Consider the following 13,577-nt stretch of genomic DNA (forward strand, 5'->3'; position numbering starts at 1 on the left):
CCACCCTTACCTCCACCCCCACCAAAGGCATCTTGAGAACAACTGGCCTAAGGTGAAACTAATAATCCTGCCACCATCATTGTCAGACTGTACAGTGCCATCAAATGGACTGTCATTCCAACATGTAGGCAAAGCCAACAAGTATGCTCATTCCCATTATAAATGCCCCTTCTCAGTGCAGAAGTCAACAGGGTCTTAGCCGGTCCCTCCTGCCAGCACCCAGCAGGGAGTGGAGACTCCTGAGTGAACAGCTGGTATTTACTCTGGCATCCAGGCCATTCCTACTCAGGAGCCATTCCTGGAGTGTCAGCCTCTGGCTTGGAAAATTGGAGGCCTCCTTTCAGTCCTGGCCTCCAATTCTCACTAGTCAAAAGCATCCCTAGCTGGAATAGTCTGTTACTCCTGAAGATCTCTGGCAGACACACCACTATACCACTGTCTGTTCATCTTCTGTTGCTATAACAAAATACTTGAGACTGGGTGATTTATAAAGGAAAGGAGTTTATTTTGCCTTATGGTTCTAGAAGGTGAAAAGTCTGAGAACAAGGGAAGGACCTCCTGCTGCTTCAACTCAAGGAGGAGAGCAAGAAAGGCAGAGAGGTACATGAAACATACAGAGAGGACTGAAACCCACAGCAAACTCATTCCTCAGCTGAGGTTGAAAGCTCCACCCGCACAGCCTAACCACCACCCTGCCTCCCCACACACTCCCACTGAGGAATTAGGGTGAACACATGAACAAACTCACACCATAGCAACTGTCCTGACAAAGATTCCAAATAATGCCACCCAACCCAGCTGGACTCATGCTGTGGGCAAAGCTGAACCCCTCAGTCTTGCCTAGACATTGATTATGTTTATTACATGTATTTACTGTGTGCATGCATACACATGCATAGAAGACAGAACAACCTGTGGGAGTTGATTCTCTACTATGTGGTCCCCGGGGTTTTAACTCTGGTCACCAGGTGTAGCTGTTTGTATTCTCATGCTAATTAAAAACTTGTTTGCACTGTCCTGCCCCCAGTTGGTTCTGATTGGTAAATAAAGATGCCAACAGCCAATGGCTGGGCACGTAGACAGAAGTGGTACTTTAGGATTCCCAGCAAGGGACCAAGGAGGAGGAAGAAAAGCTGCCATGCCAGGGAAGGAGGAAAGACGCCACAGCCGAGATGGTGTGGGACAGGAAGCTTAGCCGCCATGAGGGAGGTAGGGGGAGCATCCACAAGAGGGCCCCCCCCCACAACTGGGCCTAAGGCAGCAGAGATGGAATATAGATTTTAGTAAGTAATAACTTGGGGATATCAGAGGGTGGGCCAGCCTCATGGAGGTTAGGAAGTGGCCTAATAAAGGTTGTATGTGTATGTATTTCATTCAGGAACCCAGAACACTGGGGTGGGCAGCAAGGAATGTGCACTGCAGCTGTCACCTGGATCAATGTGAGTATCGATCACTGCGATCTACTACAAGCAGGCTTGATGGCAGATACTTTCATACCCACTGAGCCGGCTCACATGCCCACAAGATCTCTTCAGACAGCAAATTTACAGTGACATTCAGGGATGCCACTTGGCCTTTTACATGTCTTATCTGGGCTGGAGAGATAGCTCAGCAGTGAAGCACACTGACTGCTCTTCCAGAGGTCCCAGGTTTAATTCAAGCACCACACAGTGACTCACAACCATCTGTAACTCCAGTCCCAGGGGATTTGTCACCCTCTTTCAGCCTCTGCAGATACCAGGTATATGCATAGTACATAGGCATACATGCAAGCAAAACAGCCATATGCATAGGAGAAAAATAAACTTTAAAAATTTAAAAGACATAATAGCAAGGTGCTATTTAATTCCAGCACTTCTGTGAGTTCAAGGACAGCTTAGTCTATATAGTAAATCCCGGGCCAACCAGAACTTGACCTCTCAAAAGAAACAAACAAACAAACAAACAAAAACAGAAAGAAGTGGGGAAGGAGGGAGGGTGAGAAGGGCAAAAGCAAGGACAGAGGGAAGAAAGAAGGGAGATAAGAAATCCATTTTATACTTCTATGAAATTGTCAAAGAATAAATTAAAAAATTAAAATTCCAAGTTCCTTCTAATCCTCTACTGTCCCCTAGAAGATTCTGGCTCTTAAAGCCCTGGAGAAGACTAATGTGGGAAGAGACCTATTCAAGACGCTGTATTAGGGCTGGGATGACTTGGAGGTAGAGTACTTGCTGGCATGTGTGGGGCCCCCGAGTTCTTTGCCCAGCACTAGAGGAAGAAGTGGCAGTGATCACCAGTTTTTCCATTAAAACACACACACACAAGAAAAGTGCCTGGAGTCACATGGAAAGAAGTCTTCCAACACCCATCATTCCTGAGAGCCAAAGCAAACATCTTCAAAGCTTGCAATTCATTTCTGTCTTTCTGTCTTCTTTCTGTAGACTTCCTACATCAATAGGTGATGGACAGCTATCATAAGCTGAATGACAAGTGGGCAACCACAGCCTGTATTCCCAAAGGGGAAGGGCTCCCCAGACGTGACGTGAAATGAACATCCTCCCATTGGGCACTCCTCACAAACAACAAGGCCCATGAAATGCTCAGGCTGGGTAAGCCAGGCAAGAGCCAGGGGGCCCAGAGAAGGGGCATGATTCCTAACTGGACCTTAAGTGCCAACTTACTCTTAGGCAGCCAGTCCAGGGAATTGAGAGCTTACTACATTCCAGCTACACCACTCCTGGTTATGGTTAATCCCCAAGGTCAATGTGACTAGTTTCAGAGTCAGTATGGAAGCACAGCTCCTCGTGTACCTGTGAAGGGGTTTCCAAGTAAAGTAATTTAGGAGGGAATGCCCATCCTGAGGTACACAATCTCACAGGCTGGAATCCCAGACCAAATAAGCTGGACAGAGCTGAGCACCGGCATTGACCTGTTGAGTTCCCTGACTGTGGAGGATGCCGGGGAGTGTGAGAGGGAACAGCAGACAGGTGGTAGAGAATCCACATTTGGATAGAGAGTTCTGAAGCAAAGTCCATTGTCACAGGTGAAAAGGTGACTCGTGAACCTTTTCAGATCTACTCTGCTGTTTTGAAACCTCAGATGACTTCATTAGCTGTAGGTCTTGGCAAATGCCAGGAGGAAGGTGAGGAGGAAGAGGAGGTGGGAGAGAAGGAAGGCATGCCTTCTAAGTTGGGGTCTAATAAAGCTGGCATGTTCGGTACTGGAGACAGTTAGAGAGGAGTTCCACAGAAAGACAGAGAATGTTCCATGTCAGGCAAGTATGCGGAGGATCTGGCTACAAAGGGAGAAAAGAGAATGATGTTTTGTGAATTAAAGCTCAAAAAAGCAGCAGGCAGTGGAGACCTGCAAGCAGCTGCAAGACTGCTGTCTCAGCATGGCAGCCAACACTCTCTCTGGAGGTGAAGTGTCTCACAAGAACAGTGAAGGTGGCTACCTGCAGCTACACACCTTGTAAATGATGCCAGAACTTAGAAATGAGGGGGGTGACCTATGGGAGAAGGCAAGGCTTTTGGAACCCCAACTTCAAAATCAACCTGATCACTAAATGGGCACTACAGAAAGACAGCCTACATCATCACCCCTCAGTATTTGTGAGGGACCATTCCCAGAACCCTGTGCATGTAGAAATGCATGACACTGAAGGCCCTCATATAGGCTGGTGTAGTGTCTGTGTGTTATCTTTGCACATCCTCCCATGAACTTCAAATCTTCTCTGAATTGTTTACAATGCCCACTAAATGTAAATGCTGGCCAGACAGTTGTTACTGAGTATGCCTAGGGAGGTTTGTACATGTCCAGTACAGAAGCATTGCTGAGCACAGGACTCAGGACCGTGCACAACTCAGCACACGTTCTACCACTGAGCTGTATCCCCTGCCTTTCTAATATTTTCTTGTCTGCAGTTGAACTCACAGATATAGAGCTGGCAGACACAGAAGAGCTCAAGATGCTGGGTCCAACTCTATTCCTAACATATCCACGATGTCTAAATGTCATGATTAGACATGAAGTACCCTCATGACTGACCCCAGGGCAGCAGATGCCCTAGGACTTCTGGGAAATGAATGGATCAAAAGGGATGTGACCTCGTCAAAGCATTGATGCACTAATGGACATGTAATTGGATAGCACTATTGGAAGAGTAGAGAAACCTTCGGCATCAGGGCCTAGTTGGAAAATGTAGGTCACTGAGGCAGTCTTTGAAGGACACACCATGCCCCCTGTCCCTTCTCAGGAGCCCTTTCTGCTTCCCAGATCAGGAGTGAGCAGTTTGTACCCACCATGCCCAGATACAGCCACTGGGAACTGCTACCTCTGAAGCCATGAGTCAAAGTGTTATCTTCTTCCAGGAACTGAAACACTAACACACTGCCTAGGGCACTGCTATTTTCACTCTCTGGGTCTGTTTTATCATCAGAAAAGGCATGATGCTACTGCATTTAGGTTGTCCTAAGATGCAGTAACAACACAGCAGCCAAGCAACAGCCAGTGATGACCAGTACTCTCCTCTTTTTCAGAGTGTGTGTGTGTGTGTGTGTGTGTGTGTGTGTGTGTGTGTGTGTGTGTGTGTATGTACCTGGTACCCAACAGAGACCAGAGGATATCAAATCCCCTGGTAGTAAAGTTAGAGGCATATGTGAGTCACCTGACATAGGTGCTAGGAATCAAATTTGGGTCCTCTGCAAAAACAGTTTAAGTGCTTTAAACTGCTGCTCTCCAGCCCAGAAATTAACTTTCTTAATTCTACTATCCAACAATATCTTTGAAAAAAAATGTACAGTGTGTGTGTGTGTGTGTGTGTGTGTGTGTGTGTGTGAAGGCATACACTTGCCATGGCAAGCATGTGTAGATCAGAGAACAATCTTGAGAGCTTGTTCTCTCTTTTTACCATTTGGATTCCTGGGGTCAAATTCAGGCCATCGGGGGCCACAGCCAAAGTCTTCACCTGCTGAGCCTTCTTCACAGCAAAAAATTAAGTTAAGATTTCACATAAGAAAAAGTGCAGCTGTTACATAGGAACACATTATCTGACGTGTTCAGATGCCTCTCAGGAAATGTACTCAATCAACTCCTACAAATGGTATTGTACTCAAAGATGAAGAAAAGTAAATACACATATATGTGCACACATTGCACAGACAGACCACCCTGGTCAGGACAGGATAAACAAACACTTGTTAATTAACTCTGCATACTAGACCAGGACTCAGAACAACTACTAGACAGAAGCTTCCAGTTCACCAGACTCACCAGTTTGTAACTGGTTTCTTTAGTCTATTTGTTTTTTGAGACAGGGCCACACGTACCCCAAACTGGTTTTGAACTTGCAATCTGGTCAAAATAACTTAAACTGATGATCTTCCGGCCTGTACCTCCCACATGCTGGGATCACCACACCCAGCTCTCCAGCTATTCTTTTAAGGTGATGTTTACTGAAAACACAACTTCTGTGATCACATCTGTGATCCCAGCACTGGAAGAACGGGACAAGAGGAGACAGAGTTCTGGACAAGCAAGAGCTCTCCAAGCAAACACTCTGCTCACATCTGTAGACCTAGGTTGGAATCTGAAATCAGCATCATGAATTCACAAGCCTTCAGACCCTTCTAATGCAGGTAGACCCTAAGTTCCAGTATGAGGATCCCTGTTCTGACAAAGGGTAGATCCCTTAATCGGACCTTGAGGGAAAACATCAGTTAACACTATGCAACAGTGCAATGCCAAAACACATGTCCACACTCTAAGGTCTGGCAGGCCCAAATGGCGGGTGCAACTTGGGGCAGGTGGACACAAAGTTCACAAGTTCAAGGCCAGACTGAGCTTCATAGCAAGACCTTATCATAAAAGGAAAACAAGGGCTAGCAAGGAGCTAGGGCGATGGCTCAGCAGTTAAGAGCACTTGTTTTTCTTACAGAGGACCAGGATTCAGTTCCCAGCACCAATCATCCTCAACTCTAGTTCCATCCTCAACTCTCTTCTGACCTCTGAAAACACAGGCACACACACATGATACACATGTATACATGAAGGTAAAACATTCACATGTAATATATCTAAATTAATTTTCAAAGATTTAAAATAAATAAATAAATTAAACACAAGGGCTGAAAGATGGCTTAGCAAGTTAAGATGTTTGCCACCAAGTCTGACGACACAAGTTCAATACCCAGAACCCACTGTGAAAGGAGAGGACTGACTCCTCCAAATGGTCTTCAAATTTCAGTGCATACATACTACACACACTAAATAAGAAGCAACCCTTCTGCCCTCAAAGCTTACAGGCATGGAGATGTCGTGGACACTGAACACCCTCTACAGGACAACAGGACACACATTCCTTGGGATACAAGATCTTTCCAGAACACCGTTCATGGCTGTGCATGAAGAAATCTGCTGAGCTCAGCTGTGGGAATGGGGTACTCAAACATCTCCAGACAGCTCCCACAGTGTGTGGGTGCGGGCAAGGTATTCCTGGGCCCAGGGGCTGGCATTAGAGATAAGAAGGGACCATCACAGCTGTTAGGCTGTGCAGATACATCAACAATCAATACAGCCAAATATCCCTGTGGGCTCAGAGCTGGCAGTGTGACAGAAGACAGATAAGAGACTCAATAAAACATTGAGATGCACAGCTTGCTAGATGTTCAGTGTCACAGAGGGAAACCTAGGAAGGGAGAGGGCAGCACTCCCCTGCACCAGGCTCTGTGCACTGCTCATGCTGGTAAAGTTTCACAGGAAAAAAAGGAAGAGATAGATGGGGAAGGGGAGGCCAGGCTCACAGAGTGAGGATTAGATACTTATCAGGCAGGATGAGGGCTGAGGAAGAATGTCTTCTGGTCTCTCCCTGGGCCACAGGGCATGTGACATTACAGAGCAATTCCAGGAAGACTGGACACCTGTGACCTCAGCTGGGCCAAGTGCATGCAGCCAGCCAACATGAGAAATATGGATAACTTGTTACCCTTTTCTGGGCCACAAGTGTCATTGATAAACTTAAGGGCTTTCCTTCACCATAAAAGGGACACATGGGAAAATATATTGAATATATTAAACAAATATCAGGAAACATTAAAATCCTGTTATTATCCTGAAAAACACTTATGTTCAGATCTTGGTGATTTGGGGTGGAGGGGGTGATTTTTGCTGTAATTTCTGCTTAACATCAATGTGTGTTCATATACTTTTATAGCTTGCTCTAGTTACTGCTGTGGCACACATATGTTTACTACAAACATACTTTCTATTACATTTTACTATGTGTCTATCTGCCTCTGTGTGTCTATAACTACACACATGCCATGGCAGCTATGTGTCAGTCAGAGGACAATCTGCAGGAGCTGATCCTCTCCTCGCACCATGTAGGTCCGTAGGATGTATTATCTGGTGTGCGACAGGTGCTTTTACCTGCTGAGCCATCTCATGGGCCCCACATGAAGAATTTTTAAATTACTGCATATACATGCACTTCCTACTTAAAGGAAATTCTATGAATATCACTTTTTGCTTCTTTGCTATGTTTGTGGGGTTAGGAATTGAACACAAGGTCTCATACATGCTAGAAATGTGCTCTAACACCAGGCTATTTTTGTTGGTGGTGGTGGTGGTTATGGTGGTGGTGGTAGTAGTAGTGGTTTGGTTTGGTTTGTGTAACAGGGACTAAGCTGCCTATGCTGGCCTTGAACTCACAACATAGCCAAATGGTCCATGAACTCATGAGCCTCCTCAGTAGCTGGGGTTACAGAGCTGAGACACAGAGCCTGGTTTGACCATCACTCCATCTTGTAGATGCACTATAAGTGATACCCATCTTTTTTTTTTTTTTTTTTTTTTTTTTTTGGTTTTTCGAGACAGAGTTTCTCTGTGTAGCCCTGGCTGTCCTGAAACTCACTCTGTAGACCAGGCTGGCCTCGAACTCAGAAATCCGCCTGCCTCTGCCTCCCAAGTACTGGGATTAAAGGCGTGCACCACCACCACTGGGCTTGATACCTATTTTCTAATCACTGAATATTTAGGTTTCTGAGCTTTCCCAACTGTAAATCATCATAGAAATAACCTTATATAGAAAGGTACCGCAAATAGAACAGATGTCTAGAAAGAGAAGATAGGAAATTAGAAGACTCTCACTAGACAGAGGCTATCCACCCACAGTGGAAGCTGTCACTGCCCCTCCTGCTGCAGAGACAGACACAGCAGCCTCCATTTCTTGGCACCTTTTCTTTAATGGTGAAGAGGTTTTGAAAATGGCCTATTAGCTAGGCATGGTGAAACATGTCTGCAGACCCAGGGCTGGGAGAGCTAAGTCAGCAGGAGGTTGAATCCATTAACAGTAGAGGGGGAAGGGTGAGAGGGGTCAGCAGGTAAAGACACTTGCTACTTAAGCCTGTCCACCTGAGTTTGACCCAGATGCCAAGATGGAAGGAAAGAGCCACCTCCCGAGATCTGTCCTCTGACTTCCACACACGTACTGTGGCTTGTGAGCACTTGCACTCACACACACCATAATAAATTTTAAAAAGTTTTTTTTTTAAGAATAGCATGAGCTATGTAGTAAAACTATGTCTCAAAAGGACAAATAAACAAAAGATTTAAGAAAGAGAAGGAGGAGGACAGAGGAGTGACATACTCACCTGCTGTCGGAATCTGAGGCGATCTCCTTTCTCCCTCCAAAGCGGATCTGACACTGCAGAGAAAGAAACTGCTGAGGTGGGTCGGTGGCGGAACGGCCGCATGGCAGAGCAGCCACATACATATACATACAGCAGATACATACAGCAGGGACAGAGGCCACAAGGGCCTTGGGAGAGTTAGAGTGGCCCAGGCCCTGGGGCTTCACAGAGGTAAGAAGCCAGCATGGCACCCCCAGACTCCTCTGTAAGGAAGGAAGCCCTGGTCTCTGTCTTGACTTAAAGAAGTGGGTGAACTAGGCAGACAGGAATGCAGGCACCACAGCTACTCAGAAAGTAGCAGCAGCAGCTGGATATCACAGCACTCTTGCTGATGGCACTGAGAACCTCTATGTCTCTGTGCTGATGACTCTTCTTGACAGAGTCCTAAAGTAGGTAAACTGTGTCAAAGGACAGCTACCTGGGTGGGGAGTTCTGCGGGGTGAGTGGACGGGAAAGCAGTCTTTTGAAGAACAGACCTATAAAGCCCATCATCCGCCCATCATCCGCCCATCATCCGCCCATCATCACCATCCCCCATCACCTTTCCTTGTTGTTTGCTCTGAGCCAGCCTCACTCTGTAGCCCTGACCAAATGCACAGCAGTCCTCCTGCCTCAGCCTCCCAAGTGCTGGGATCACATTGCACACCACACTCCCAGCTCACTATTCAGGGTAAAGACAAAGAGTCTCTGCTTATGGATAGCAGACCTGCATTATTATACATAGATTTAGGATTAAAAACTACATATACTATAAATAGGACACTGTTATCAGAATTCATGACACACTACACACCCTGTGTACTTTTTAACTATAGGCAAATGATAGATATATCAATAAATATCAGTAAAGCTGGCTGCAATTTAAGATAAATGTAACAGTTCAACTCATCAAAATAACTCCGCAGCTCTGAGCAGAAGCCCCCATTTGTGTCTAAGTGCCACATGGAAGCCGCTGGACCCACTTCCTTGCCCTGCCCCTTCTTTCACTTTCTAGACTAAACACAGACCAAACTCTACCCATGTTAACACATGCAACTCATCCAGCATTCCTGAGCAGAGGAAAAACTAGACTCCAGGGAAGAAGAGGACTGTCTTAGGTTTATAAACACATTGACCAAAAGCAGCTTGGGGGAGAAAGGGTTTACTTCCTCTTATGTATCCACATCACAATGCCTCATGAAGGGAAGTCAGAGCAGAAGCCATAGAGGAACGCTGCTTACTGGCTTACTCCACATAGCTTGCTGAGTCTGCTTTCTTAGAGCACCCAGGACTACCTGCCCAAGAGTTGTATCTGCCCACTGTGAGCTGGGCCTTCCCACATCAATGATTAACCAAGAAAATGCCCTACCGACTTGCTTACAGTTAATTTGAAGGAAGCATTTTTTTCCTATTGAGGTTTTTCTTCCCAGATGACTCTAACACATATCAAGTTTAAAATCTAAGCAGCGAAAGGATGCTCAGAAAGTCTGGCAGCTGAAAAGAGCTGGAACTGCCTAGACCTGTTCACCACATCAGGCTCCCTCAAGTTTTTGGGCAGATACTGGATTCTCTGAGCCCACTTCAACATTTAACCCACAACCGGTTAAACTAGTCCCTCCTTATAATAACATAGAAATAAATGTCAATATTCTCTTCCTAAAAGGGGGCTCTTCGAATCTCAGGTTTGGCTCCAGTTCTCTTGCTTGCTGACCTTGGAGTTTCCATGCCCTGACTTCTACAGTGGAAACAATGGCAGGAACTCCTCCATCGAGGGCTGAAAGACTCACAGAGAGCCAGGAGCACGGTGGATTCGTGAGGACAACGAACATCACAGTGTCAGGCAAGCTAGCACCACAGCCAGCATCAACAGCAGCAGCAGCCTCGAAGGAAGCCAGCACAACTGCTGGCAACCGAGGCTCCTGGGTGTGGCCTTAGGCCTTGGGTCTTGCGTTTGCACTTTTAGGGTCCTAAATCCAAACCAGCGCCTCTGAAGAGCTGCCCTAAAACAAATCTGCTGGGAACCAAACTCTGCAATGAAGACAGTCAACACTGAAGGATGGAGTCCCCTGAACACTAATGACTTCCTCCATCCCCACTCTCACTGCCTTCCCTGCTCAACCATCTCAACTACAGCTGGACATGGTGATACACACCTGTAATCCCAGGATGGGAGGCTGAGGCAAGAGTTCAAGGCCAGCCTGGGCAACCTAGTGATGATACCCAGTCAAGCAAGCAAACACACAAAACCATTCCCAGACACAAAATAAGCCTGTGCACATAAAAGGGAAGAGGTGACGTCACGCTGACTATGGACACTCAGATGAAAGGCTGCGGTATGTGTCCTTACCTGCTTCACTGCATCCAGCAGCCGCTCCAGCAGGAATTGCCTTCTGTCATCGTTCTGCAACCCTAGAATACATGGAATTTAATTATTTCTATTGGACAATTAGACTCTGATTAAGACTTTCTGACATGAGATGCTGAATATAGTGACACATGCCTTTAATCCCAGCACTCCCGAGGTAGAGGCAGGAGGATCTCTGTGAGTTTGAGGCCAGCCTGGTTTACAAAGCTAACAAGTTCCAGGATATCCAGGACTATATAGAAAGACCCCGTCTTTAATAAAATAAAAGTTTCTGACATCTGACATGATAGTGTGTGGCTATCCATAAACATGATCAGTCAGTCTCTTTATCTTAACAAAATAAGTAGGCAGGCCAGGCACCAACAATCTACTGCAATAACTGCAATGTTCTCCATCACAGGAAAACAGTTTCCCCAGACTTAATGAATGTGTCCTGAATGGTCCTGATTTCTCTGCTATGATACTACTGGTACTGAGGGAAATTCAACAGTGCCCCTGGCTTCTATCCACTGTGCGTCATTAGTAACACACACAAAACTGAGTTGGCTTCACACACTGTTGAATGTGTCCTGGAAAGTAGGGATTCCCCTTGACAGCCAGGAGTATAAAATGACAGTTGGTAGAATGCTTACCTAGTATGCATGGGGCCCTGGGTTCATCACTTCATGAACCAGAATGGTGGGCACACCTGTAATCCCAGTCTTAAAAAGTAGAAACAGGATGATGGGGAATTCAAGGTCATCCTCAGCTACACAGGGAGGTGGAGGTCAGTCTGGATTACCTGAGACCCTGTCTCAAAAATGAACAAGCACCAATAGCTTGGCCAATGAGAATCAGGCAGGAGTGTGCACTTGGAGGCTTCTGGTAGGCTACGCCTTATGAAATGGTAGGAAGGGCCTCACGCCTTCTTCCACCCTCATGCCTGAGTCTCATCCATTCAGTTGGAGCAGAGCAGCCCTTTGCCCATTACACCACATGCCTGGAGGAAAAGCCAAGAGAATCACAAAGGTGCCTCCTGGGTGCTCCGAGTGCTAAGTTGTCCAAACCTACATAGGTGCTTGAGCTATTTTTTTTTTTTTGCAATCAAATGAATTCCCAAATAATTCCCACAAGAACAAAACACACACAGAATTTTTATTTAAAAGGTCTGGGGAAAAAGCAATAGACAGGCCACTGACACATGGTATAGCTGTCTGTCCACAGGAGGCAGGGTGGCACCTATCAACAAGTTAAGTCTGTTGATAACAACGCCCCAGCCACAGAGCAGTCATTCTGAACAGGGATGGAATTGCTCACCAGGGGCTTCTGTCCTAGGCCACAGCAGGAAGAGTGCGAGAGACATGAGAGTGGAACGGTGTGAAAAGTCACTTTCTCTCGGAGCTAACATGTATTAGGAAGAGTCAGTGCCTGAGCACACTGAGGGTGACAGAGACAGAAAGAAACAATGAGGAAGGACAGAAGCCTCGGAGGCCAGCACAGTGTATGGGCTCTCTGCACAGGTGACATATGAACTGAGCCTTTATAAAGAAAAGCAGCAGTCATAGAAACACATGGAAGGGTCTGTTCCACGCAGAGCAAGCAGCTAGGGGAGAGGCTGAGGCAAGACAAGCTCAGCTTCTGTCTTCCAGGACTAGCAGGCAATGGGCAGGCAGAAGGACCACAGACAGGACTAGAAGTCAACTGTGTTGGGGGTGGACAGGAGGACCATCAGACAGACTGGCACAGCAGCCAATCATGGATGGTCCTTCCCAGCAGGCTACAGGCTAAGAATCTGCTTTAACCTGGACACTAACTGGTCCAAGTGTGATTTTGATGGACAACATTGCCCCTCCGAAGCCTGTGCTGGAATCGCCACATCAAGATGGCTGCCTTCCTCCAAGCCTGGAGGTGAAACGGAGACACTCAAGAAAACAAGTCCTTTTTCTGGAAGAGCCTTTGATAAGGTCAAGTCTACACTGCAACCTCACCAGGCAAGAGAGCATCTGGAAGCATGGCTCCAGGCAATGCAGATCCTTCTCAACTGTGCTTCTCTACAGCTCTCTCTTCACTTAACAGAAGGGGTGCTCCCTGCCCCCTCCCTCCTAACACCAAAACAGAAGGAAATTAGGGCTTCCTTCCTTCCTTTTCCAAGTTCTAGACCTAAGGATTCCTCACACTGGACATCAACAACTAGAAATGACACTTTCGCCGTAAAAATGGTCCTACTGGTTTTTTTCTCATAACAGAAACTCATGAGACTAAAAAACAATAAAAAGAAAGAAAAAGAAAGAAAGAGGGCTGGAGAGATGATGGCTCAGCAGTTAAGAGCACTGACTGCTCTTCCTGAGTTCAATTCCCAGCAATCACATGGTGGCTCACAACCATCTGTAATGGGATCTGACACCCTCTTCTGGTGTGTCTGAAGACAGCTACAGTGTACTCATATAGATAAAATAAATAAATAATTCTTCAAAGAGAGAGAGAGAAAAGGAGGGGGAGGGAGGGAGGAAGGGAGAGAGAGGGAGGGAGGGAGGGAGGGAGAGAGAGAGAGAGAGAGAGAGAGAGAGAGAGAGAGAGAGAGAGAG

The 13,577-nt window shown here is 46.4% G+C and overlaps 1 protein-coding gene across 1 annotated transcript in view; it reads right to left on the bottom strand.

The window, feature by feature from the left end:
- Positions 1-13,577, bottom strand: part of Snx29 (sorting nexin 29) — a 386,660-nt gene that overhangs the window by 359,424 nt on the left and 13,659 nt on the right. The window contains exons 2-3 of the mRNA XM_028778358.1: positions 10,996-11,057; positions 8,631-8,683 (exon numbers count right to left, since the gene is read on the bottom strand). Of these exons, the coding sequence (XP_028634191.1) occupies positions 8,631-8,683; positions 10,996-11,057 (115 nt within the window). The remainder of the gene's footprint in view (positions 1-8,630; positions 8,684-10,995; positions 11,058-13,577) is intronic.

This window comes from Grammomys surdaster, unplaced genomic scaffold, assembly GCF_004785775.1.
Source record: "Grammomys surdaster isolate TR1022 unplaced genomic scaffold, NIH_TR_1.0 334, whole genome shotgun sequence".
Classification (NCBI taxonomy): domain Eukaryota; kingdom Metazoa; phylum Chordata; class Mammalia; order Rodentia; family Muridae; genus Grammomys; species Grammomys surdaster.